General features: G+C 36.9%; 1 protein-coding gene across 1 annotated transcript in view; it reads left to right on the top strand.

The window, feature by feature from the left end:
* Positions 1-23,356, top strand: part of LOC104617135 (G-protein coupled receptor 98-like) — a gene marked incomplete at both ends in the record, with an annotated part of 35,840 nt that extends 12,484 nt beyond the window's left edge. Inside the window, 14 exons of the mRNA XM_010282372.1 lie at positions 846-1,319; positions 2,103-2,246; positions 3,395-3,566; positions 3,931-4,066; positions 5,697-6,544; positions 9,187-9,304; positions 10,180-10,351; positions 13,028-13,270; positions 15,616-16,023; positions 17,038-17,222; positions 18,405-18,654; positions 18,826-18,965; positions 20,618-20,778; positions 23,256-23,356. Of these exons, the coding sequence (XP_010280674.1) occupies positions 846-1,319; positions 2,103-2,246; positions 3,395-3,566; positions 3,931-4,066; positions 5,697-6,544; positions 9,187-9,304; positions 10,180-10,351; positions 13,028-13,270; positions 15,616-16,023; positions 17,038-17,222; positions 18,405-18,654; positions 18,826-18,965; positions 20,618-20,778; positions 23,256-23,356 (3,552 nt within the window). The remainder of the gene's footprint in view (positions 1-845; positions 1,320-2,102; positions 2,247-3,394; positions 3,567-3,930; positions 4,067-5,696; positions 6,545-9,186; positions 9,305-10,179; positions 10,352-13,027; positions 13,271-15,615; positions 16,024-17,037; positions 17,223-18,404; positions 18,655-18,825; positions 18,966-20,617; positions 20,779-23,255) is intronic.
* Positions 23,357-24,976: the final 1,620 nt, after the last annotated feature.

The raw sequence follows: 24,976 nt of genomic DNA, 5'->3' as shown, positions 1-24,976 counted from the left end.
ACTCTTTCCTAATAAACAATATAATCTGAAATCATCCTCAGTGTGGAGGAATATTTTTTTCCATGCCTTTCAATTGCTTGTATCTCAAATTCGTTTTTGAAATGTTGCATTTTAGACTGAATTTAGCAAGGGTTCAGTGTTAGTACTTGTGGTTTGGAAAGTCAGATTCAGTGTCCTCTGGTCAGGAAAAAAACCCAAACCACAAACCAGTACTGCAGAGCTGTTCTTTCTTTCTCTCTCGCTCTCATTGTGTGCTTTCGATGGGAGAACAGAACAGGACATATTTACATAGTGAGCTTTCTTTAAGATCATCACAATTTGCTTTATTCCAGGCATACTTAAAGGTAAGAGTCGGGTTATTTTGAACCATCACTTACATTGTTTTTTATCTAAAGTTGTTCAGAAGTCAGCATTTTAACAGTTGTTTGTTTAATTAAAAAAAATAATCAATTAATATGAGCATCTGCTGTGTTTCATGAGAACTCTTCACCCCTTTCTAATGTGAGGAATCTTGGGAAGAGGAAGACCAGTGAGGATGTCTTGGTGCAAAAGTAGAAATGTTTTTTTTTTCATGGTACAGAGATTCCATATAGTTTAAAGTAAATCTTCTGAGGGTATACAACGGAAATCTTTACATTCATAGTACTGCTAAAGGAACAACACACCCTCCTTTTGTAAGATAGTCGGCGTGCCTTTTTCTATGCATACCTAAACCAGTTTCAGTTTTGCCTACTTCAAACCAATCTCTTCCATATCTCTCTATACTAGATCCTGGATATGAAAGTCTCTGCTCTGCGGGTAATTTTGCTTTCTTTTGTTTTGTTCATTTTCTAAACTGCTTTCAGGTTTATTGGGAAATACATAGTGAATCTGACATCACAGGTGACTTTCTTAGGACAGAGGGATCTGTTGTCATTGCTGACGGGCAGAGTACAGCTGAGATAATTATCTACCTGTTACCTGATGATGTTCCAGAACTGGATGAAAACTATGTGGTGCAGCTGATTTCAGTAGAAGGTGGAGCCGATTTAGACCAAGAGAAAAGAATTTCAAAGATCAATGTTTTTGCAAATGATGACCCCCATGGAGTGTTTGCCCTGTACTCTGATCAGCAGTCACTATTAGTAGAGAAAAACCTGGACCGGTGTGTTCAGATCAATGTAACTCGGCATGCTGGGGCATTTGGAGAAGTGATCGTTCAGTACCATATCTTACCTCCTCATGAAGAAGCAGTAATTGCACCTGGGAATGAGATGGGGTACGTCACGGTAAAAGATGGTGCCAGCTTTGGAGTGAAAAGAGTGCCAATAAGCAGCCAGGTCTGTATTGTCCTTTTAGTTCCTACAACATCTATTGATTCCATTTGTATTCACCACAATATAACTGTGCTGGAGTAAGACACTAAACTCTCAATAGTATCCACTGTGCAGAAGTATACACAGAGAAGAGAGTTTTAGTATTGTGACTTTCCTATTTATGGAATTGAAGTGGGTTTAAATACCACATTTTCAGATAATAATTACAAAATCACTGCTATGCACGTCTGCAAATATTCAGTTTTTCCTTCTATCATTGCTTGGTGTTACTATCAGTTCAATATTTTTTTATTATAGGTATGCAAATATTTTCTCAAGTTTCCCTTTTGAATTGTAAATGGTGATCTGTTAGTGCTGACTCACGAAGCAGCAGATAAATCTACCTTCAGTTCTCTGTGTTCCCTGGCTGTTTGTTATTATTACTACAGTCTTACACCCACAGTTACCTCCCTTCACATCCATCTTTCTTACATCTTTTTAATCCTGAGAATTAAAATCAAACTGAGGCCCACTGTGTTATATACAATTTAATAACATTGCAGTAGTTGCTCTGAAAACTGACATTCCAACAAACTGCTGGTATATCACATTCACAATATTGATGTTTTAGCTGTATTTCTTTTGAGAAACATCATCAAGAAAACACTTGTATTGAAAACACTGCTTTTTGTAGGCAAGTAGAACAAAATCTGCAGATTGTTCTGCTACTTAGTTCTTTGAATTGGTACATATCACTTTTTTAGAGGAATTAAATTTCTACCTTTAACTTAAATTCTCTTTCTCAAGGCATTTCTTCTACTTGGCTTGAATTTTACTCTGGAACTGATTAATGTAAGCCTGGTTAGGGGAAGTGCCAAGGATGTGCCTAAAATATTAGGAAAAGCAAAGTCAGCTGTTCTGCTTATTCCTGAGGAAGCTGCCAATTCACAGGTCAGTGGACGGGCTGCCGTGTAACATTTCTAGCACAGGAGGGTAACACTTCATTACAAAAGATAGCTGCTGTAAGAATTCAGTTGGGTTTTCATTGAAGTTTTCATCATTACAACCAATGTAATGACTGACAAGACTTTTCCAGTTACTATTTGTACTCTGTATTTTCTTTTCTCTGACACAGATTGTTATAGAAATGTGTTAATACAGTTTGAAAAGTTCTGAGACTTAAAGGAAAATAACTAATTCTGGACAATGTTATTCCTTTAAGTATAGCAGCTCCAAAGTAGGTAACAGCGTGTATGCAGTACTATGTTCAAAAAGAAATGGAGGTCGTACTGATTTTTAATGCTGTCGATGGCCTATTTGGCTAATCACTGAGTGGGAAATTTTCCATTTGTCTACTTTATACAAGAATGAGAAAAGAGAATTTGTGCTACAGTTCTCTTTTTGTATGTCAGGAAAAGACAATAGCATACTGAGTTTTTATCCGTTAAATTTTATTGAAGTTTCTGTTGAATGGTTTTAATTGTCTTGAGACACTGTTCTGTCTTTCCATTTGTAATTGAACTTAATTGAAATGGTCTTTCTGTAAACATCGTTTGCTACCATATATCCACTTACCATTGCTTTTAGAATGTGCAAATTACCCTTTCAGTCCCATTTGCTGCTCAAAGAACAAGTAAAGTAGATCATATTAGCAAGAATAATTTTGTGAACAATGTCATGTGGCAGCAACTCATGTTTCACTGGGTACACAATTAATAATTTATTTTAGACTTATGTATATATAGTCCCACAGTTATTGCCTGTGAGCATCAAGGGCAGGTTGGTTTATTTTTCTTTTAAAGAACAGACACAGAATGCTATATTCAGTGTTTTCAATACTGAAACGTCAGTCGTACTGGTTCCTTTTCCCTGAGAAATTCTAATTCTTAAAAATCTCAGATTTAGAAGTATTGTTGAAGAGTTGTGAAGGAAGAATGTATTTATATGTACACACATGCCTATATATACACACATACATACATACATATACACACATGTTTTTGTGAAATCTGTATTTTACAAAATTTAAAACGCTTTCATATATGTTATTTCCCATTTTTATTCCATTTTCTGTAACAGAATCTATTATGTTTCCACAGGTTGGCTTCGAATCTGCGATTTTACGACTTACAGACATCGTAGCAGGAACAGGCAAAGCTGTCATAACCAGAAAAGGAGTTTATGGCTCTGTAATAGTTAGCTGGATTTCAGGATACCCGCCAGTCCTAATCACTGACTTTGCTCAGCCAGGCAATATTACTCCTCCGTTTGGTAAGTACTTGTCTGAGGAAACTGCTCAGTTTGCATTAGTGATGATACCACCTTTCAGTTGTCTGTGACATTACATGCTTCCTCTATTAATGAAGCGTCATTAGAATGAAATTGTATGGTCTAATTTTTGTCTGTAAGGGATACGTTTATTTTATGATCAAAAAAGAACTAAGCTTCATAGATCTAAGTCTGGGAGGTAAGCACAATGCTTTAAACAGGAAGGACATTCTCGTGCAGATTTCTTCGTCCTAAAGAGAGTGGGGTTGTGATGACAGTCCCTGTCTCGGCACGTTCCCGGGTAAGAGGAGGATTCCTCTTCAGTGATTTTGACTTGGGCTCTCTCTCGCGCTCTGTTTCCCTTCAGGTGCTGTTGTATTTTCCTCTGGTGAGCAAAGTAAAGTAATTTCATTTCAGGCCACTCCAAGCCTAAACAAACGCGAGTCACTTGCCATCACTTTAACAGCAGCGCACAGCAATGTGTCTGGTGGGGCTCGCCTGAGGTAAGGGTATTGCTTATACTTTCGAGTCACACAGACGCTGTAAGAATTATGACCTGTGTACAGGCACATACCTTCATACAAATCCCTGTTAAATTATAGGTAGCTAGCAACTTGTGGTGTCACCTTTGATGAATTTCTATGTCTTGTCTTGGGGAGAAACAAGTGTCAATACTGCAGATCTGATCAGAAGTGAGGCTTTTCTACAACTCCAGTCTATTTCATATCATTGCGATCCAAGCTGCCTAGAATGCGTCTAGAATGATGGAGGCAGTTAAGAAAATGAAGAACCAAGATCAGCAGTGTTAGCCAGGAAGCTGGAGAACAAAAGCAACAATAACAGTTTTCCTTAGTGTCCCTAAGAATCCATATTTAAAAAATTATAGGTAACAAACATTATTTAGAATAAATAAAATTTATCAAGAAATGCTCTGAAAACACCTAACATTTAAAACCCTCTTTTTATTCTTAAAAACATTTAATGTAGTTTTCCATCTTATCTAAGTTGTTATCTATTCTTTGAACTATTTCCTTTTCATTCTTCCTTAATCATCAATAGCTAAACCTGGTATAAAAAGAGTGGACATAGAGTAACACTGCGTATGGAGAAAGGTGTTGGCTTCAGCATATTACAATTGCACTGGCAAATCTGAAGAAAGTCAGGAATGAACTGGATGTCTAAACTCCTGAGACTGACCCTTTCTCCTAGGCTTGTCTGTCCTGTGGACTGGTCTCCTCAGAGCATCTATTTACTGTGTGAGTCAAATACCTTGAGTATATGAGAATGACCTTTTTTAGAAAACTTAAGACTACATCCCACAAGAGGTAAAGCTGACAATTACTTTGAAGAGTTTTTGGCTCCCTTAGTGGTGGAAAGGGTCTAGTTTGTCAAACAACATCGCTCACTGTAATTGTAGTGCCATTTGGTAGCCTCTAGCACTGAATAGTCGGTCAGTTCTAGAGATAAGTGTAAGACCCAAGGTATAGCAAAGAGTCTCAGTCTCTATTCTTGTTTTCCAGTAAGAAGGGGATATATTTAATATGAACAAAGTAGAGCTTAAATTGGTATAGATAATAGGGCTCAGATCTGTAAAAAATTACTATGAGTAATGTTGGGGGGGGATCAGTTAGTATTTCAAAGCCCCACCTTAAATTTTAAAATAACTTCCCTTCCTTCTCCAGTTTTCTGGCTAAAACTGTAGATCTGCTAGACTCTGTCTACCCTACAGCTTTTTCTTGGTACAGAAAGTTGATTCTGCAGTTAAAGCTGGTATTACTCGGGGAGCCTGTATTGTAATGTATCTCCCTGTGTTGTGTCCAAAATAGAAAAACATCATACTTTCCTTTGCCTCTCCATTTTCTCAGGAAGGCCTTATTTTTTTTATCCTTTACTCTGTAAAGGATCCTGTGCTGACTCAGGATGCATTAAGCCTGTGTTCGATCCAATCATTGCAAAAATATTTTTCAGGGAACGTCTTTACATCTTGCTTTGTATGGTTGCTATTTCTTCCCTCTACTGTTAACACAGTTTTTTAATCCACTTTCTTACAGCCATTGAAATTATTCTGCTTGGGTGTTTTACTTTTCATGCTTCGTATTTCCTCACTTGACATTGATATGTTTTCGGTTTCAGATCAGGATTTACAATAGCTGAAATTGAGCCAATGGGGATCTTTCAGTTTGCTCTTAACTCAAGGTCTGTTTCAGTTGAAGAAAACGTTCAGGCAGTCACACTACATGTCCAAAGATTGTTTGGTTTTCAAAGTAATCTCACTAAATTGACATATCAGACCATTCCAGGAAGTGCCAAACCACTAGAGGACTTTATACCCATCTACAATGGAGAGCTTATTTTTTTACGTTTTCAGACAAATGCTGTGATAGAAATATTAATAATTGATGACACTGTGTCTGAAATGGAGGAATTTTTTTTTGTAAATTTGACTGCTGTGGAAATTTTGGATGTTCAACCTGTGAATGCTGCCTGGAGTCCACGTTTGAATCCAGCTTTCAGTGTTGCAACAGTTAATATCCTGGCTAATGATATTCGTCATGGAATACTAAGTTTGGGGCCAGAGTTTATTTATGTTGAAGAAGATGCAAACAACAGTACCCCTAACACAGTGATACTTCATATCAGAAGGACTGAGGGTTTTACTGGCGATATTGAAGTAACTGTTAAAACCTTTGGGGGAGTGAGTGCACAGAGTGGAGTAGATTCCTATCCGTTTGGAAGTGTTTACGGAAAATCAAACTTCACATGGGCAATGGAAGGAGAAGATTTTGAGGAACAGTCAGTCCCTCTGACTTTACTGGATGGAGAAGGAGAAAGTAAGGTGTCCATAAAAATTTTTGATGATGATGAGCCTGAAGGACAGGAATTGTTTTATGTTTTCCTTTCAAATCCTGAATGTGGAGCTCAGATTGTGGAAGGAAAAGATGAATATGGATTCGCTTCTTTTGCAACAGTAATTATTGCAGGTAATATTTTTTCCCCCAGAAATTCAGTAAATACAGCTGAATTAAATAACAGTAAATAACTGTATGTTCTCGTAGCAATTTTCATATAAAGATTGGAATTCTATTTGTCAATAAGCAGGGTATTGTATTCCCAAATGTTGAGTTTTCTAGATCAGAGGAAGCATCTAATGCACCCAGCCTACCATGTATCCCTTAGCAACGTCCCTCAAAATACATTTATAGATGCTGCTTATATCTGTTCTTGTCCCGATTTACTTCATGAAGGGAAAAGGCTAAGCTTGAGAGGTTTTTTTTGCAGATGTAGTAGCATTGCAGGCTTTTCTGGTTTTGTTTGCCATTTTGTCACTTCTACATTGCATGGTGTTTGTACATAGTATAAAAAGCAGTTTCTGTTTTCATTCTTATCTGCAGTGTAGTCATCCTCTGCTTCTGGGGATGGAGGATAGGAATGGGCTTACGTAGACACCAGGGAAGAATTTTCTTTTGGTCACTGCATGCTACTGTGAGGAAAGGATGTCAGAGCTCCAATTTCCCTGACGTTTTAGTTACCTATCAGGCCTACCAATTGATTATAAACCAAGTTTAACTGCAATACAGATTAAGTTTTAGAAACAAGCTGTGAATTGTAACAGTTCAAGCTAATCAAGAAAATTATATGTAAGGTCCAACTTATACTGGAAGTTTTGTGTATTTAGATAGTCTTAACAAAACAAGGTAGATATTGCAAGCCAGGATTAAGCTGTGCCGTTGGATGAGTGTATGCAGCAACCAAAATTATGTATACCAGAAGAGATTGTATAAATCACATGTTCCTGTCATGTGCATCATCTCCAGAGTTCACCATGGAAGGAACTGGTTGCCCATATGTGCAAGTTAACCGAAGAAGTCTGTGCACAGGCACAGGCTGGAATTTGAACTTGTATTAAATCCACATGTATTAACATGTCCTAGAGTTACGCCCTGAGTACAATAAGCACATAAAGATCAGGAAACAACGTATGTTAAGGAGAAGGTTCAAAACATGTATCTGCATTTAACTGTAGAGATAGAAAGATACCACAGGTTAGATATTCGTGCATGCGCATAAGAAAAAAAGAGTATTTGTTAATCTTCAGAATATATATTGACATTTAATATGCACTGTGTTGGAACTAGATTGCCTTCCCAATTGCAGAGTAAAACCATCACTACCTGTAAAGGAGAAATCCTCTAGAAGCAAGATTTAATGGAACACTGTGAAGACATTAGTTTCTCCTCATTAACCCTGGGGTTTTTTCCTCCACTGCTGTTTTGCTGAGTTATTTACATTCCCATGAGAACAATGCAGTATTTTGCAGCTCCCTAGTTCCACACACTGAATTAAAGGTGCAGGAGAAAAGCTGATATAATGGTTTGGGAAAGTGAATGGGTTCAACAACATTATGGATGGGATCACAGAATCACTAAGGTTGGAAAGGACCTTCAAGATCATGAAGTCCAACCGTTAACCCAATGCCACCGTGCCCCTTAAACCATGTCCTGAAGCGCCACGTCCACACGTTTTTTGAACACCTTCAGAGATGGTGACTCCACCACCTCCCTGGGCAGCCTGTGCCAATGCTTGACCCCTCTCTCGGTGAGGAAATTTTTCCTAATATCCAATCTAAGCCTCCCCTGGCGCAACTTGAGGCCATTTCCTCTCGTCCTATCGCTGGTTACTTGGGAGAAGAGACCAACCCCCACCTCACCACAACCCCCTTTCAGGTAGTTGTAGAGAGCGATGAGGGCTTCCCTCAGCCTCCTCTTCTCCAGACTGAACACCCCCAGTTCCCTCAGCCGCTCCCCATCAGACTTGTGCTCCAGACCCCTCCCCAGCTCCGTCGCCCTTCTCTGGACACACTCCAGCACCTCAATGTCCTTCTTGGAGTGAGGGGCCCAACACTGAACACAGGATTCGAGGTGTGGCCTCACCAGAGCCCAGTACAGGGCCACGATCCCTGCCCTGCTCCTGCTGGCCACACTAGTGCTGGTACAGGCCAGGATGCTGTTGGCCTTCTTGGCCACCTGGGCACACTGCCGGCTCATGTTCAGCCGGCTGTCAACCAGATGAATAAGATGAATAAGAAAGCTCTCCTTGGAAGCCCATCTTTATCCCATAACCTACTGTGTCCACGTAGGGGCACACTGAGGCCCATTTCTGTTTAGAAAGAATATGTTTTAGGGCTTACAGTAAACAAAGAACAATATACCTGAAGTGATATCTCCTAAGGGCATTATAGGGAAGGTTTTTGACACTGTTCTGGACTACTGCAACGCCTAGTCTCTTGAAGTCAAGGGACACAGAATTCAGTCTGAATGTTGCTGAAAATACAAGCTTCTGTCTATAGATGGTGCCAGGACTCTCACAAGGAATTTACTTTGTAAATACTTGTTCCACTGCTTCAAATGAAATTTAGAAATTCCAACATTTGAAGTTCTAGATAAGCATGGAGTGTAAGTTAAGAATAGAAATACTAAAAGAAATTTTCTTGAGGCATCCCCAAGTGGTACTTTGCATCATGCTTTTGATACCTGGTCTTTATTTTTTTAGCAGTTATCCACATTAAAACTGTAATTTAGGCTCAGCTCTTGCTAATTACTTTCATGGATTGTTTCCTATGTAGGAAATGATTTCCAGAATGGCGTTTTGGGATTTGTTCCAGAAGTACAAAGTGGTCTTGTACTGGATGAAGACTCAGAAAACAGAGAGGTGCTACTGATTGTCGCAAGGCAACCAAACAGGTGCCGGCAACAGCTTATTCAAGTGCCCTTCCCACACGCTGTAATATGTTGAGTCAAAGAAGCTGCTGTCAGTGGAGGAGGTTATCACAGAGTTTTAGAATAGATCTTTGACTTTTAGCTCCTTTAATAACTTCCCAGAAGTTGGCAAACAGGCTTTTAAGTTGTGAATGTGATTCGGTCTGTCACTGCACTGTTACAAAGCAGAAACGGAAAAACCAAATATTTTCTAACTTACACTGTAATTATAAGTGCAAGTGTGAAAGTGTTGCTTAAGGTAAAGTGTTTGCACTGCTAAAGGTATAATTCAAATTCTCATCTCCCTGTGTTGTATAATGTAGGCATGAATACTAACAATTAAGAAGATACCTAAGTGTCAGTACTATGCTTATGTCTTCACTCACACAGATACTATGTTTTTTCTAATTAGCACAAACGTAAGTTGCACATTCATGTGTAATTTAAACAAATATACTCAAGTATGCTAAGTTCCTTAAACTTAGAGGAAAGACAAATTCTTCCTGGCTTTCCAGGCACATGGTTACTGTAGTATTAAGGAAAGTACTTGGGCACATCCCTGTCTTCTAAGCACGGGTGTCTCTTATTCAGCTAATCTCATGTTTTCTGAAACAAAAATTGAGAAGAATCTGGCTGCCTGTAATTGCTTTATTTTTTTCCTGTGTTACTTTTTGGTAATCTAAACAAGTTTTAGAGGAAGGAATTTAAATAAAGAGATAATTTTTCATCTTAAAGCAGTTTGTTCCCTAACAATAAATTTTGAATAATAACATAAAATGTATGTTATCTCTGTGGTTTATGTTTCCTAAAGCGTTAGTGCTCTCCTTCAGTACATATTTACTCCTTTGCTTTGCTTATAGGGCATTTGAAGATGTGGAGATCTTTTGGCGTGTGACCTTCAATAAAACAGCTGTTGTCCTTCTGGAGGATGGCATGAACTTGGAGAATGAACTTGTATCTGTGCTGGGAGCCACTACCTGCCTGGCAGGTCAAACAATGTGCAACATCTCCATTGAAATAAAACCTGATAATGTAAGTGATTATTGCTTATTTGTGTACAGCACTATGGTGTTGAATTGCAGTTTATCAAGATGAAAAAACTCCTCTGATCAGAGGAACTGATGTGTAGGGGACAGTTTGAAGACGGTAACTTAACATCTGCTCCGTTCCTCTGCAAACACATGTTTTCTTACAGGCTTGTACTACCTCCATTGTGACTGGTAAAAATTTGGGAAGGAGATGAGTATTTAATTTGAATTGAAGAGTAAGTTGCAGATCTCAGATTTTTACAGAACAATAAGAAAAAAAGAATGGAGTTAACTTCAGTGAGATGAGTATTCATATACTGGACTCATCCTTCATACTCCAAGCATTTCTTAGTGGAAGTGGTTTATGGAAAGCGTATCCTGTGAGTAATAGCACCTTGTTCAGCAAAAAAACTTTTATTGCAACTTGTGCACAATTCTACATGCCTAAATCTAGCACAATGAACTGTGAATACTCAATCATAAAGCTGCATAAGAATCTCTGAGTGTCTCAAACTCTGTCACTGTGCACACCCAGCTTGCGAGTAGCGGCGTTCAGTTTAGCAGCCATCATCCACTGAAGCCATTTGGCATTTGTCAGTTGGGTACGCCTAAGCCTAAGTGCCTTGAGCTGGCACTCACAAATGCAGACGTCATTGAATTAACACAAAGCACAGCATTCAGTTGTTTTTACTGAAAATAGAAGGAAAAAAAAAATTTTGTGTGAATAGCTAGTGGTTAAACCATCCCCTTAAGAAAGGAAGGATTAATGTTTGTCATTCTTTCAGAGTGGAGAGCTTGAAACATTCCAAGAAAGTATCCTAACAGCCAGGCCAGTGGCAAAGCTGAGGTCTGGCGAGTGGAAAAGGACAAGATGAGAAGGTTTCTGTAGTTTTTCTGACTACATTCTAGGAAATAATGCAAGACGTAGGCTGTGGGAAATAGTGATTTCCTGCAATACTTAATAGGGTTTTAACAGTGATTAATACTGATTAATAATGATTTCCCACTAGTGAGTAGGATGCATTCTCTTAGTTCTGTAATAAAGACGGCCATTTTCCTTCTTCATCTTCAGATGTTTTTTTAAATTACAGAGCCAATGAATAATACATATATATGACTGGGGCACAGACTGCCTCACTGAGTAAACTGGGATTTTGAACCTGTTTAGTCCAAAGGAGCGATGTCATTATTTAATGACAACAGTGCGGTAGTGGCAGAGCCATGCAGTTGTAGCACATGAAGTGCAAGCATGTGCCACTCTAACAGGCACTAATGGAAGGCTGAAGTTCCCTGTAGCATTCCAGTAAATTTGTGCCTGTCATCAATTAGTCAAGATCATTCAATTTAAAGAATTACCTAACAACAACTCCGTTAAAAATATATGCTATTGAACCGCCCCAAATATTTCCTAAATCTTCCGGTTCTTCTTCCATAAGATAGCTTATAAATTAGTAACAAATACACTGTGAAATGATGAAGTAATAAATACATTCAATAAATATTTTACATTTTTTTTATGGCATATGGTATAACGTATTCTAGCTTTTGAAAATTTTTACTTAGTCAGTTGTACTGACTTTATTAGCTAAAAGCTGAATCCTGCTTTCCTAGAATTAAAGTAGGATTTAAAAAAATACAGAGTTCAAACAAAAAGCTATGTTTACTAATAAAAAATTGTCTTCAATGATCATCTTTTTTATTGTACTGCTACTGTTGTGTAAAGAACTAATTTTTTTCCTAGCTTGCTGCTTCATGAGTGCATGTAATAGGTTCAGATAACATATTTCCAATTATTTCTGGAATTTCAGTAATTAGATGTGTATTTCTAAACATATTATGTCTGTATTGTAGGTAGAAAATAAAAGATAGGGCAACATGATATATTGAAATTTAATATTGCTACCTTATTTTCAATAAACAGGCATTAAGTTTGTAGAATTGACTAGACTAATTCTTTGATATATGAACACTAAAATTCAATAGCTTGTATTTCCATACTGACACAAGGTTTCAGTACATCGTAAACCTCACAAAAGTCTACCACATAGTATCTCCAGGCTTTGGGATTTTGGATAAATTCAGTTAAGCGTTCAAATCTAGTGAGATTTTCTTGTAAAAAATATGTATAAACGTGTTAGTGTACACTAAGGCTGTATGTAAAATGTTTTTCAAAACTTTACTAGAGTTCAATACTTGAATACAGTCAATATTAATTGCAGATTTGAAACTGCATACTCAGGCTTCTGTGCAGTTTTTTCATAGGTAAGTAGGTGTATACATGCCTTTTTGTAAGGCAAAATTAAAGTGAAAGAGAAAATTCCTCATGAAGTGTATAGCTGTGTAACTCTATAATCTGGAAAATGGAGCTCTCTAAGAGTTTGCCATCATGTCTTATGGCAAATATGGTACACATAGTGTATAAATAGCTGCTTTATTGCAGTAAAGTTCCATGCGAAAACCAGAGATGTCATTATTGCACATGACAAGAGTGGTGCCTGCTGCAATATTATTATTTTTAGGATATACTTCATTGTACTTGCTGCACATTTCAAGAAGAATGCTTTTGGTAATTGTTAGTACAAGTAATCCATTGCACATACAAAATAATGTGTACATTTTTTTAAAGCTGAAAGCAATTAGTAGGTCTAATAATGATATCAAAATCATCCCTCATTTACAGGTACCTGAATTTGAAACGTATTTTTTTGTTGAGCTGTATGCCGTAAGCACAGGAGCTGCATTGAACAGCAGTGCCAGATTTGCTTTTATAACAGTCCTTGAAAGTGATGCTCCTCGTGGTTTAGTTTATTTTGCTGTGGGATCTCGTTTTGCTGTGGCTTATAAGAAGACAACTTTAATCAGTCTGCAAGTGCTTAGAGATTCTAGTACATCAGTAACCACAATGGCTAGCTATAGCATGCAGGTAAGACTTCTGTTATTATTTTTATTATTTAACTTATTTTTACTATTAAATAATTTTTCATTCTCTAAAGTAAATGTGACAGTAATTTTTCAGAAAAGAGTCAAACATTTGCTGGGCTTCTATGGTCTAACATTGGTTTTCCATTAGTAGAAAGACCTTGTTTTCATTGCATTGCCAAGAGTGATTTTCTTCATAGTACCTTCCAGTGGCCTTAAAGACTACAGTCAATCAGGCATTAAATACTTTTCTTTCTTTGTCCTAAGGTTCTTATGAGACTTCAGTTTTTGAGGCTTATTCTGAAATTAAGTTTTTATCGTGATGGGTGAGACTATGAAGATTCAGATACCAACACACTTGCTGGTTTAGGTCACAAGTTTATTAATATACAGAGCACACTTGGGAAAAGAGAAAGAGTACTTTCATCAAATTTTATTCCATGTTCTTGAAATACTAAACTTGAAAATTGTTCTTCTGATTGAAAATGTCTTATGCTTGTCAATTTTACCATCCCCACTCATTTTTGTTATGTTTACAGCTGAAACACCAGACTCTTCTAACTGTTGACCTTTTTATCTCTGAGTAACTCATTATTATTGACAGATGATGAATATTCTCCTTTAGCAGAAGTAACACAGCTGCAAAAACATGATTCCTTCAGTTTCCTCATAGTTAGTATAGTGCTTAGCTTGGTCTGCGTTGAATGTGTTTGATTTTATGCCTAAAAGCATTATTTCAGGGGAGGATTATTATAAAGAAGCATTGTGTCACCAGTGTACTTCCATCACCTTTTATAAGAAAAGGTTTTGCATTCTCTTGTTGTATTGCATGCATATCTATTTTAACTGTATAGGATTACATGGTGTTTGCATGCATTTGTTATACAGTAGCTGACCAGTGTTTTAGTTAGAATGTGTGCTAACAAATTTTCACGTTGTTTCCAGTCAAGAGTTCATTATAATCTAGCTCTTAAATGTAGAAGAAATTGCTATTGTCCAGGGTATCTTTAAACTGAAATATAGGAGGCAATTCTTTGTCTATTCATATTTTTTATATAACAACCCTTCTTTGGACATTTTTAGGTTTTGAGGGTACATGGCCAAGCCCAAAGTGTTGGTACTGTTGGTACCTGCAAAATAAGGGGTCACAGAAGACAGGAAGCGTGAGGTGCTAACTGGAAACAGATGTTTATCTCATTACTACAAAGGCTTCTTGAGCATTGTTCTTGTCACTAGTGCTTTTATTACCACTTATTTCCCCGTTTCCTAATTCTCAATTGGAATCCACAAACAAAAGGAAACTTCTCACTGGAATTTGTGCAGATGATGTGATCATATTCTAGAGCAATTTTGAAGAGATACATACTGCATTATTTACCAAGTTCTCATATGAACTCAAAAAAATGTCTGATTTATTCCATAAGTAAACACTACTAATTAAAAGTCAGTGTTTTCAAAAGGGGTCTAGTATTTCACAAATAAAAATCCTTGTTTTTTACAGTAGGAGACCTTTACTTAAAAATCATTACACAATCTGTACTTACTAAATGAATAAGTACTATTGAAAAATCATACATTTGAATAATAGCACAGAATGTTAGTTTCCACTTAAGGAAAGTTTATTATATTACCAGATGTAATATCAAGGTTATGGCAACTGACAAAAAGAGCAAGAATGTGAAGAATGAAACAGTATCTGCAAACCTCATGGAAGGTAAAACCAGTGCTACTTCACAGGGAAATGAAGCCAGATAGCACTCCTAGATAAGTTCATCTGTCTGCCTTGCATGTGTATCCTATAGTGTTTGCTTTGCCTTTGGACTTAAATAGGTTGTTCTTTTAAGTATTTATACTGGGACTGAAAATACAATGAGTTGATATTAGTTTGGGCACAGATTTCCAAAACCTTTCCCTTGTTTTTGTTTAGTTTTTATGTATCTGTAATGCCTGTCTGTACCCTGAACTGAGGGACTTCATGCTACAGGCATAAACTTGCATCAGCCCCTCTGGAATTCACCTTACGGATGTGCTAACATTTCTGTAATATCTGTTCACCCAGAAAAGCTTTATGATTTTTGTTGCGGAAAAGAAAGAGAGGGATCATATTTACTATTGACTACATATAATTCTTCCCCTAGGTTGTCACTGACTACAAGTGACAGATTGCTGTTTCAGGGAGATACTTCATTTAGTGTAATTGTTACATCATTCTTAACTGCATTTTGAAAGAGGACTTCTTTTTACACATTTAAATTTTACCCATTTAAAATCTGTGTGTTCTACAGCAGTTGGTTTTGAATGATCGTATCTATCGTAATGTTACCTAAAACTCTTTTGGTTTGTTTTAAGGAGCTACACAAACCTGAACCTATTGGTCGGACCTTCATATCTCCAGCTGTGGCAGGACAAGATTTTGCCAGATCTGAAGGTTTATTGACTTTTGAACCTGGACAGAGAAATACGTTTCTGGATGTGACCCTGACTCCAAAGACAGGATCTTTAAACCCATTTCCTAAACGTTTCCAGGTTGTACTTTCTAATCCCACAGGAGGTGCCAGAGTAGATGACGTGTATGGTATTGCTAACGTCACCATTGTCTCAGAGTTGGACTCCTTGCCAGTTTGGGGGCTGATTGATCAACTGCATCAGCCTCTTGATGACACCGTTTTACACAGAGTCCTCCAGAACCTGAATGTCAAAGTGGCCACAGAAACTACAGAGGAGCAACTTACTGCTGTGATGCATATAATAGACAAGGTAATCCTTTCCTGCTCTTTCTTGAATGACCAATGAGTTTAATAAGACTATAATAACATGTAGGCCTGTGATCAGGTCAAGGTTGGCATCCACAGCAGTGACTCAGGGGCGCAGACTGCAAAGGTGAAAATAAACATTATGAAGTCCCACAATCAAGGAGGAAGATTGTTTGCCACTAGTTAGGATAGTGGCAGGAAATAATAAAATCAAATAGGTTGAAAGCAGCAACCAGTATTAATTTTGCGTACATACCTATAGTTCAGGATTTTCTGCTGTGCAAAATTTTGCCTTCGGTGCCATACTTTCATAGAGCTTATTATGATTTCTTGATTCTCAGGCCACATCTTTGTTGGTTTTAGCACTGGCATGAGACAGTGAGGCCCAAGGTTTGCTCATATCTTCACAGCTGGCTGCAGCCAACACATAAGCACATCCTACCAGGGCCAGCTGGAGTCTGCTGTTACCTTAACCTGGCACGCAGCTTGTCTTTAGTCCTGCAGTAGCTTTGGGAATCAGGTTGGCAGGGTAGCTGAGCACTTCAGCATTGCATCAAGTTCTGTGAAAGCGCTGGGACTAGTTTTACGACTTTCTGGCTCTTCTGGACTTGTGGAATAATGCACAGGAGCTGGAAAATAGGTTTAAATGCCTAGACACAAAGCGGTATAACCGTATTCGTGAACAACAGTTCATTTGCGATTGTTGCTATTTTGACACAGCAAACGGAGAAAATAACGTGAAAAATTCTCAGGACTCAAAAATCTTTGATTATTGAAAGAATGAAAAATTAAAAAATACTTTCTTTAATAATCAAGTCCCTATTAGTAAGCATATTTTTATGTAGTTTTGACATAGACCTAACCATAGCAGTGATCAGAAGGAGGAAAAAATATTCTGAACTTTCTGAATGAATGTTGGGATAAAAATAGAAGTCTTACTAAACTGTTCAACATGAGGAAATGTTATAAGCAGACTTCTGTGCATAAAATGTTGTTTGATCTCTTCTCTTCTTGTTAGGTTACAGATGTAGGTAAAAAACAGTTACTCACTGATAAAAGTAGACGTCTTTTCTATGAGATACTCTGTGCTCTGGCTAGCCCGAAACGTGAGGACACACGAGGATATAGCCTGCTTGCTGAGGTGACTGAGAAGTTTGCTTTTTCCCTGTTGACTGGGATAATGTGTGGATCACCGGGAGAAAGGTTAGTAAACTTGAATTCAAATTTTGTTTTGGAAATATGTGACAACTTACTGATACAGTCAAAATTTCAATGACATTTTTAGAAAAGGGACTTGTTGGTCATCTAATATGTTACCTATATGAAAATGTGTTGCACTCTGTCACAATCTTGCAAAGCACTGTATTGGCACTGTGAGATGGTGTCACAAAAAACTGGTACACTGATACGGCATAGCTATGTGAGTAGGAGTCAGGAGGTCTGGGATGTATTAATTCACCTTTAGCTCAAATATTGCATAGAAAAGTATTCATTAATCTTACTAAGAAAGTAACATATCGTTGTATGGTGGAGGGCCATCTTCTAAGACTTAGATGAGAGTAAGTAACCCAAAAATTCTCCTGCAAATTTGTAATTTCTGTGTGCTCACTGGGTTTTGCTCGCTTCAATATTTTTTTTTTTTAAAAGCTACTTGTCGTTTTTACATGTAGTTTCAAATTGCTAGTTTTGTCTGTAAGTGCAATAATATCCTGTGGTCAGGATAACGGGCAGGAGAAACAGATGACTGCAGAAATAAATAACACACTTTTATGAGACAGATAGTTTCTCCCACTGTGAATCTATTAAACAACTGGTAGTCGAATTTAGAAAAAAACACCTTTTTTTCCCTTCAGAAGATCAGCATGGTTTCTATTTCTATCTTAACTTCTTTTGGGGATGTAACTTTTCTTGCCATTTTCTAAGTTGTAGGGGGTATGAAACCCATCTCAGCCAAAAGACAGCACTATCCTGAACAGTGCCCAGAACTCGAAAGTTCAAATTCTTTATTCTAAGTTTTTTTCCATCCTCTGTTGGGAATAAGAGGTAAAGCGAGATTATCCATTTTAATGTCTCTCCTTCTTGTAGACTCATCTCTATAACAAGTTATAAAGATGAATATTCTGATCACCTAGTTTACCATGGAGGGGTTGTGGCTGCAAATCATAGCGAGCAAAACCCAGAAGGGAAATGGGGAAGCTGAAGTACATAATAATTCAGCCCCCCTTTTTTTCACAGAAACTGAAACTGCCTGTCTATCGAATGTGATAAAGCCTAAAAATGATGGAGGAATAAAGTATTAATTACAAATACATTTTAGAGTCATTCTGTGAAGAATAGTGAAGCTCGGTTCCACTTACCAGCCCTATTGCTTTTCCATTTCAACAGAGGTAGAAATATCCTTGATAGCTGCCCATACATTGCAATAATGGCTCACAACTGGTTTCCTCAGCAAATCAATGGACACAGATTTGATGGAAAAGATGGGGATTCTATTCAAGTACCTGAACATTTACTAGAGGTCTCTGTTGTATTATCACCTCCTCAAGAAGAGAGCTGTGAATCTGTGCAGTTCACAGAATACAGCAGTCAGCAGTGGTTCCTTACTGGAGATAAAGAACTTGCCCTGAAGAACAAGGTTTGAAGATAATGCAATTTATGTTTTCAATAAATGAATTTAACTCAGATGTTGCCAAAACATCTTAAATGTATTTAAAATAATGTGAACATTTTTGTGTGTCTCCGATTAAAATGAGCACTGTTTAATTTTAATATTACATTTGTATTTACGTTTTATGTGTTGTTTCAGGTTTTTTCTATGAGTTTGAAGGGTCGGAGTTCACAGCCTTTGAAAGATAACAGTGAAGTAATTTACCGGATTTATGCTACAGGAAGTCGGATTGTTCCGCAAAAGTCTCTATGTCTCCTCTGGAATCAAGCCGCTGAAAGGTTATTTTATTAATTTGCTTAGTTTTGTATTTGCATAAGATGTGACTCCAATTAGATCATTTTCAAGTATAAAATTGATCAATTTCCTATTTGTCTTTTTTTTGTTAATTTTTCTGGCCTTTGTACCAGCACATAAAACTTTCCATATAATAAAATGCGTAGTTATTCTAGCTCAGACATTTCTCAGACTTCTACTTGTGACTTTTTTCAAGAAAATACTATTTAGACTATGTAATGTTGTGTTAGGCAATGCTGACAGGCCATAAATCCCAGGAATGGCATCACTTCATTATTATTAATGACTTTGTACTCTTTACAGTTCTTATCAAGCAGAACTTCAAGTCCGTTCTTACAAAAGCAGAGAATTAAACCTGCATCTCTGGTATTGCTTCAAGTCAGTGTCTCAGAATGTTCCTAATTTGCTAATATCAGCTCTGTTCTTTGGGTCTGTGAAAAACACTCTGTAAGTGAACAAAGAAAAATGTTAAAGGGCAGACTAGGGATTTATCTAGACCAGTATCCTGTCTCCAGTAGTGGCTAAACGTAAATGTCAAGGGAAGAGTAAGATCAGGACTAGCATAAATACTAGTTCCCCTAATACGACACTCTCCAGTGACTCTGAGAGCTGAATGTGATTTTGTGTATTTCGTACCCCGAATGATTTGTCTACCACAAACATCTCTTCTAGTCTTTCCTTGCACCATCCAGAATTTTAGCACATTATTTGACAGTGATATCTACAGGGCTGTGACTTTTTGGCAGAAAAGCCACCTCTTGTTAATTATTTATTTTTTTAAAATATTGCTTCTACTAGCTTAAGTTGGTGTCTTCTGGTTTTTAGAAGAAATGGTGAACTGCTGGTTATTTTCCATTCGTGTTGCTACACATACCATTGCAAACCATGGAATAAAGTTTTCTGTGTATGCTCTTCAATGATCCATTATTTGATTAAATTGTGTTGTTCCTGTTCGCACAGTATAAATTAATTTGGAGATAATTATGGTCTGTGTCCTGCTGAGGTCTAGTTGGTTTTGATATGATTTCATTAGGCTGACTGGATTATATCAGTCTGTCACTGATACAAACTATTTCTCTTCAGCAAGGAGATGCAGCAGAATTTACCTGTATGTTTACCTTTTATCTAGATCCTATATCACAGACCAGCCATCATTTCCACTAGAAATGGCTTAGGATGTCTCCTGTAGTACCCTTTTTCAAAAGCAGTTCAGCAAAACTGAAAGAAAACAAAACATGAATTTCAGTTTCAAAACAACAAACAGCAGTATAAAATGAAGTGTTCTCCATAATGGGGTAAGGTATTGTGCAAGTTAAATAACAAACTATTTGGAAAGTCAGACAGACCTGTAAATCTTGCAGAAGTTTTAAAAACATGGCCACAAAAATTCTCTAGTGGAAAAAAATGTACATTATCATAGATTTACAATTTTTTCAATCATAAAAGTAAAAAAAGCTATAAATCATATTTTAATTTCATGTAAATGTGCTATTCCAAGAACTGCACCTGGAAGAAAAGACCTGTGCAATAGTTTAGACAACTTGGTATTTCAGAGATACAACAACAATTTTCAAGCCTGCTTACCTCATAAATTACACAAGTCCATTTCCAATTTTGTGAACCTTTTGTTTTGCAGCTGGCTGTCTGATAGCGGGTTTTGCAAAGTGGTTGATGACACGTCAGACTATGTGGAATGCTCTTGTTCTCATATGTCCGTTTATGCAGTTTACGCCCAAACAGATAACTTGTCTTCATACAATGAGGCTTTTTTCTCTTCTGGATTCATCTGCATTTCAGGTCAGTTGATTTAAGACAGTTTTCTCATTCATAACAACTGATGACTGGTAAGACTGATTGATTTTTAGTGATTTTAGTAACTGAGGAAAATATTTTTTTGGGGGGGGTATGGGAAGATTGTTAACTACCTTCATGGTATTAAAGTCGCCAGCTGCTATGGTATTTGCACACTGACAAATTTTGCACCTGGAAAAAAAAGTCTAGCAAAGAAATATGTTTCCTTCTTGAACCATACAAAAGAGAAATATGTCATTCATTTGGAGGAAGAAAGTTAAAGATCCTAAATTCACCTGTATCTCTAGCAGCAGTACAATTGTCCTCCTCATTACGTCTTTCAGACACTTTTCAACCTAGCCTGAAAGCTTTTTGGTGATTTTAGTTGACAATTTATACTCAGAAGCGATACCTTGAAGGAGATACATTCCATATCATGTGTGTAAATCTCCATTATACTCTGTTGCCTAACTGCATTCTGACATCTTGGGAGAAGCCCAAGAGTTTTTCCTATGAGGACCATGACTCACTTTATTGACAGCTACAATAGCATTTGCCAAAGTCCCAAAATGTCAGACCTGAGACCTAAGTTTTAAACTCTGCTTGCCTTCTGAAGGAGATGGAAATTAACCTTTCACAGTGCAGTCAGTTCACTATTATGTTGCAGGCAATCAGGATGAAAGTAAATTTTTCTTCTTGTGTTGATAGCGCTGTGAAAGCAGGAATCTAAGAGTAACAGGGTCACTAAGAAAAAATGCTAAAGGGATTCTTAGTCTAACCTTAAGACACTTAAATGGTGTTCTGAGTCTGCTCCTTGTGAGATTTATGACTTCTATACTGGGTCACCACCGTATGAGTAACAAAAACAGTGCAAACAGTGAAATCCCCTATTCATTCCCACCCAGCAAGCTGCCCTAACAGACTAAAGCTAGGCTCCTTAATTGTTTTAAAACCTCAGCCATAAAAAAGAAAATAAAAGATAAGAAAACTCTGGTTTTCACCTGCTTCATAGAAATCGATTGTTTTATTTAACAATGATGAAAGAATATTTAGCAGATAAAAATTAGCAGATTTTAAAATACAATTAAGCTTCTAACTTAGATTGTGTTAGTGAAAGCAAAAAAAAAAGAACTATAATAAACAAATGTGATTACCCCAGAAAAAACAAATTGATGAGACACATATGCCATAGAATACAAAACGACATCAAAACTGAAGGAAAAAACACTACAAAGTAAACCAATATGCTGTAAAAACTGAAGCTAAGAAAATTTTTCCTGAACTGGAAGAAATAAAGACCTTCAGATCCTTGCTCAGCAATAGTCATTTACTGTAGTTGTGTTGTAAGAATGTATTTTAAAAATTAGAACAGTTTAGCCTGATTAGGGGTTTACCTTGCATATAACTGCAATGCCTTTCAGCTTCTCTGGCTGGTGTAAGGTGCTTCCTTATGTGATTATATATATTTAAATCTATTATTTCAATTAACAAATTGCTTTAGGTTTAAGAGTTATAAGGATATTATTTATTTCTCTAACGTCTCCGCCTAGGTGTGAAGAATAAAAAAAAAAGGGGGGGGGGGAGAAAAAATAGCACAATAGAGTGAAACAGAATATTACTATTTCTGAAATTTTCTTATGTAGATAGTTGCAAAAAAATCACTAGCTAATCTTTCAAAGGTTTAGAAAGAATTCTGTCTGCAATGATTTATTTTAGTCATATCTTACAAATACTTGTAGTTGAGCAACCGGTCTGTCTCAAAAGAGAATAAAAGATCTGCCTTAAGTATCCAAATTCTGCCCTTCCTGGGGTGTGGAAGTGCACCAACAATTAACTCTGCATGAGCTTTGGCAGCATTCTCCTTAGTGGCGTAGCTTTCCCAGGGTCCTTCTTCTAAGAACTACTTACTGGTAGGTAAGGGGCCCGTCCCATTTCTCTTCTGTTCATGTTCACAATGAACTAATGAAATGAAAAGTGGTGTTATTCTTTCTGAGTACTGCTATAACAGATTTCTGCGCTGAACAGCGATGAAGTGGGAGACTGGCATGTGAAGGTTAGAGCTATCACCTCAAACAATGCTACCCAGATGGAGGCATTTTTTATTTGTTCGTTTTCAAAAGCATTTTTGGATGCAGTAATATGAACACTGAAGAGTTACCTTCGCTTGATATTTAACTATTATGACATACCATGCAGAAATTAAAAAAAAGACTGCAGAAATTACTTGTTTACATTATGCAATTATTTTTGCTCCCAAGCCTATGAAAAAGTTAAGTAGATGTTAGTACTTTGGTAATAAATTAATAAGTGATGCCAGTGTGAACCAAAGTGAACATACTCTCTCTGTAAGGTTTGGGGCTTTTTTTGTTTTTTAATGTTCTGCACCTTCAAGAGATCCAGCATTGTTATTGTTATTTAGCATAGTGTATTAGCCTAAGCTTTACATTTCCCTCTCCCCTTTTTTTTTGTTTTTTTTTTTCTAGGGTTCACTTTGGCTATTATCTCCCACCTTTTCTGCACCAGGTGTGCAATGTTTGCAGCTAAACTTCTCACGCACATGATGGTTGCTTGTTTGGGCACTCAGGTAAGAAAAAAGTCTGAACAGACCTCCTTTTCTTTTCCATACTGTAAACATTTTCTGAAAATGTAAAATTTCAACATATGGTACTTATAATTAATCCAATATTCATACCCTCTGTGGGAAATTCAATTGAAATTATAAATTTTCTGAAAATATTTAGAGAAAACTTATGGATGATATAGCCACATGAGAAGATAGTCTTGTATGAGGAATAATAAATGTTTTGATGATGATGAGGTATATAATTGAGACAGATGAGTTCCATCATTAACACCTTTATTTATTAAATAGATTAATGTCAGTAATCATAAATTGTGTGGAAAAGATGTATTTTGAATAGTGGATTACAAAAGCTCTTTTGCACTCTAGTATTTGTAGGCAGGAATAGTTATGAAAAATTTAAATAATGACAGACAATAAACTGTAGAAAGTCTTCCTAGTTCTCTCATGCTGGTTCAAATAGTAATAGAATGTAACAGAAGGTAATAGAATGCCAGCAAACTGAAAGAGCATATAAAAGGAGAGTATGTCTCTCAATCCTATAAAATATAACTTCCTCAGCTTTGGAACATCTGGTGAAATGGAAAGCTATGAATAACCTCAAGTATCTTAAAATTCCTTTATGGAAAGATTCATTAAGAAGGAGATTTTATGCATATTTTTAATGCTGTAAGGATGATGTAAATACGAATTTAAATATATGATGAAGGCAGGGATGCTGAGCGAACTTAAGCATACTAGCAGGCAGGGACATGGAGGAATGCGTCATATCAGCAAAACACTCTGTAGATAATCGAAACAGCGCTGTAGTACCTGTGTAACTTTATCTCTCAGACAAGCCTTTGTGTAATGCCATGGTTAGTATATAATTTTATTCACGTTACCTCATGATACAGTTCTTTGCTGTACGATGGAGTGCATGGATAGTGTTCATCACACAACTGGATTTAAACAGCAGGAGCAGGAAAGGTCCTTGCAGAATTTCTAGACATCACTGGATACCAGAAGGTTTCTTGCATCTTAGGGGGTAAAAATATTTTGACATCTCAGTTCTTGATTTCTGAAACACGTACTTAATGTTTTTTAATAGTTCTGTGTACTTACATGGAAAGCTAGTTTGTTCCAGGGATCTGTAACATGCATGGTTACTGGCATACGAATATGCAGACTTAATTTGGGAGACATAGCCCGCAACATGGGTAAGGACTTGCATATGGTAATGTGTCGAGATTATACAAAACAAGACTACTGAGAGCTTTGCAGTGTATTTTATAGTCTAATGATAGAATTTGCAAAAGCTTCTTCTACTTTTCCTTGCAGTAAATGTTGAATTGTCTGTGTTCCCAGAACTGTTTGCTGTTTTGCATATAATGGAACTATCCTTATCCATGTTGCATTCTCTCTATCTCCAATACTTTCTAATTTCTTTAGCAATGATATGTTGCATTTCCAGCACAGAGAAGCTTGTTTCTTTTTACAGTGAGTTTCTTTTTCACGGAAGCCTTTTGGTTTTTTCCCTATAAGGACTCCTTATCAGGTCTTTCAGACCCATTAAAACATCTTAATTTACACACAGAATGACAGAGATAGGAAAGACCTTTGGAGGTCATCTTGTCCAGCGCC

The sequence above is a fragment of the Phaethon lepturus genome, unplaced genomic scaffold, assembly GCF_000687285.1.
Source record: "Phaethon lepturus isolate BGI_N335 unplaced genomic scaffold, ASM68728v1 scaffold16132, whole genome shotgun sequence".
Taxonomy (NCBI): Eukaryota; Metazoa; Chordata; class Aves; order Phaethontiformes; family Phaethontidae; genus Phaethon; species Phaethon lepturus.
Note: the sequence above shows the minus strand (reverse complement) of the source record. Positions and strands in the feature narration are given on the sequence as shown.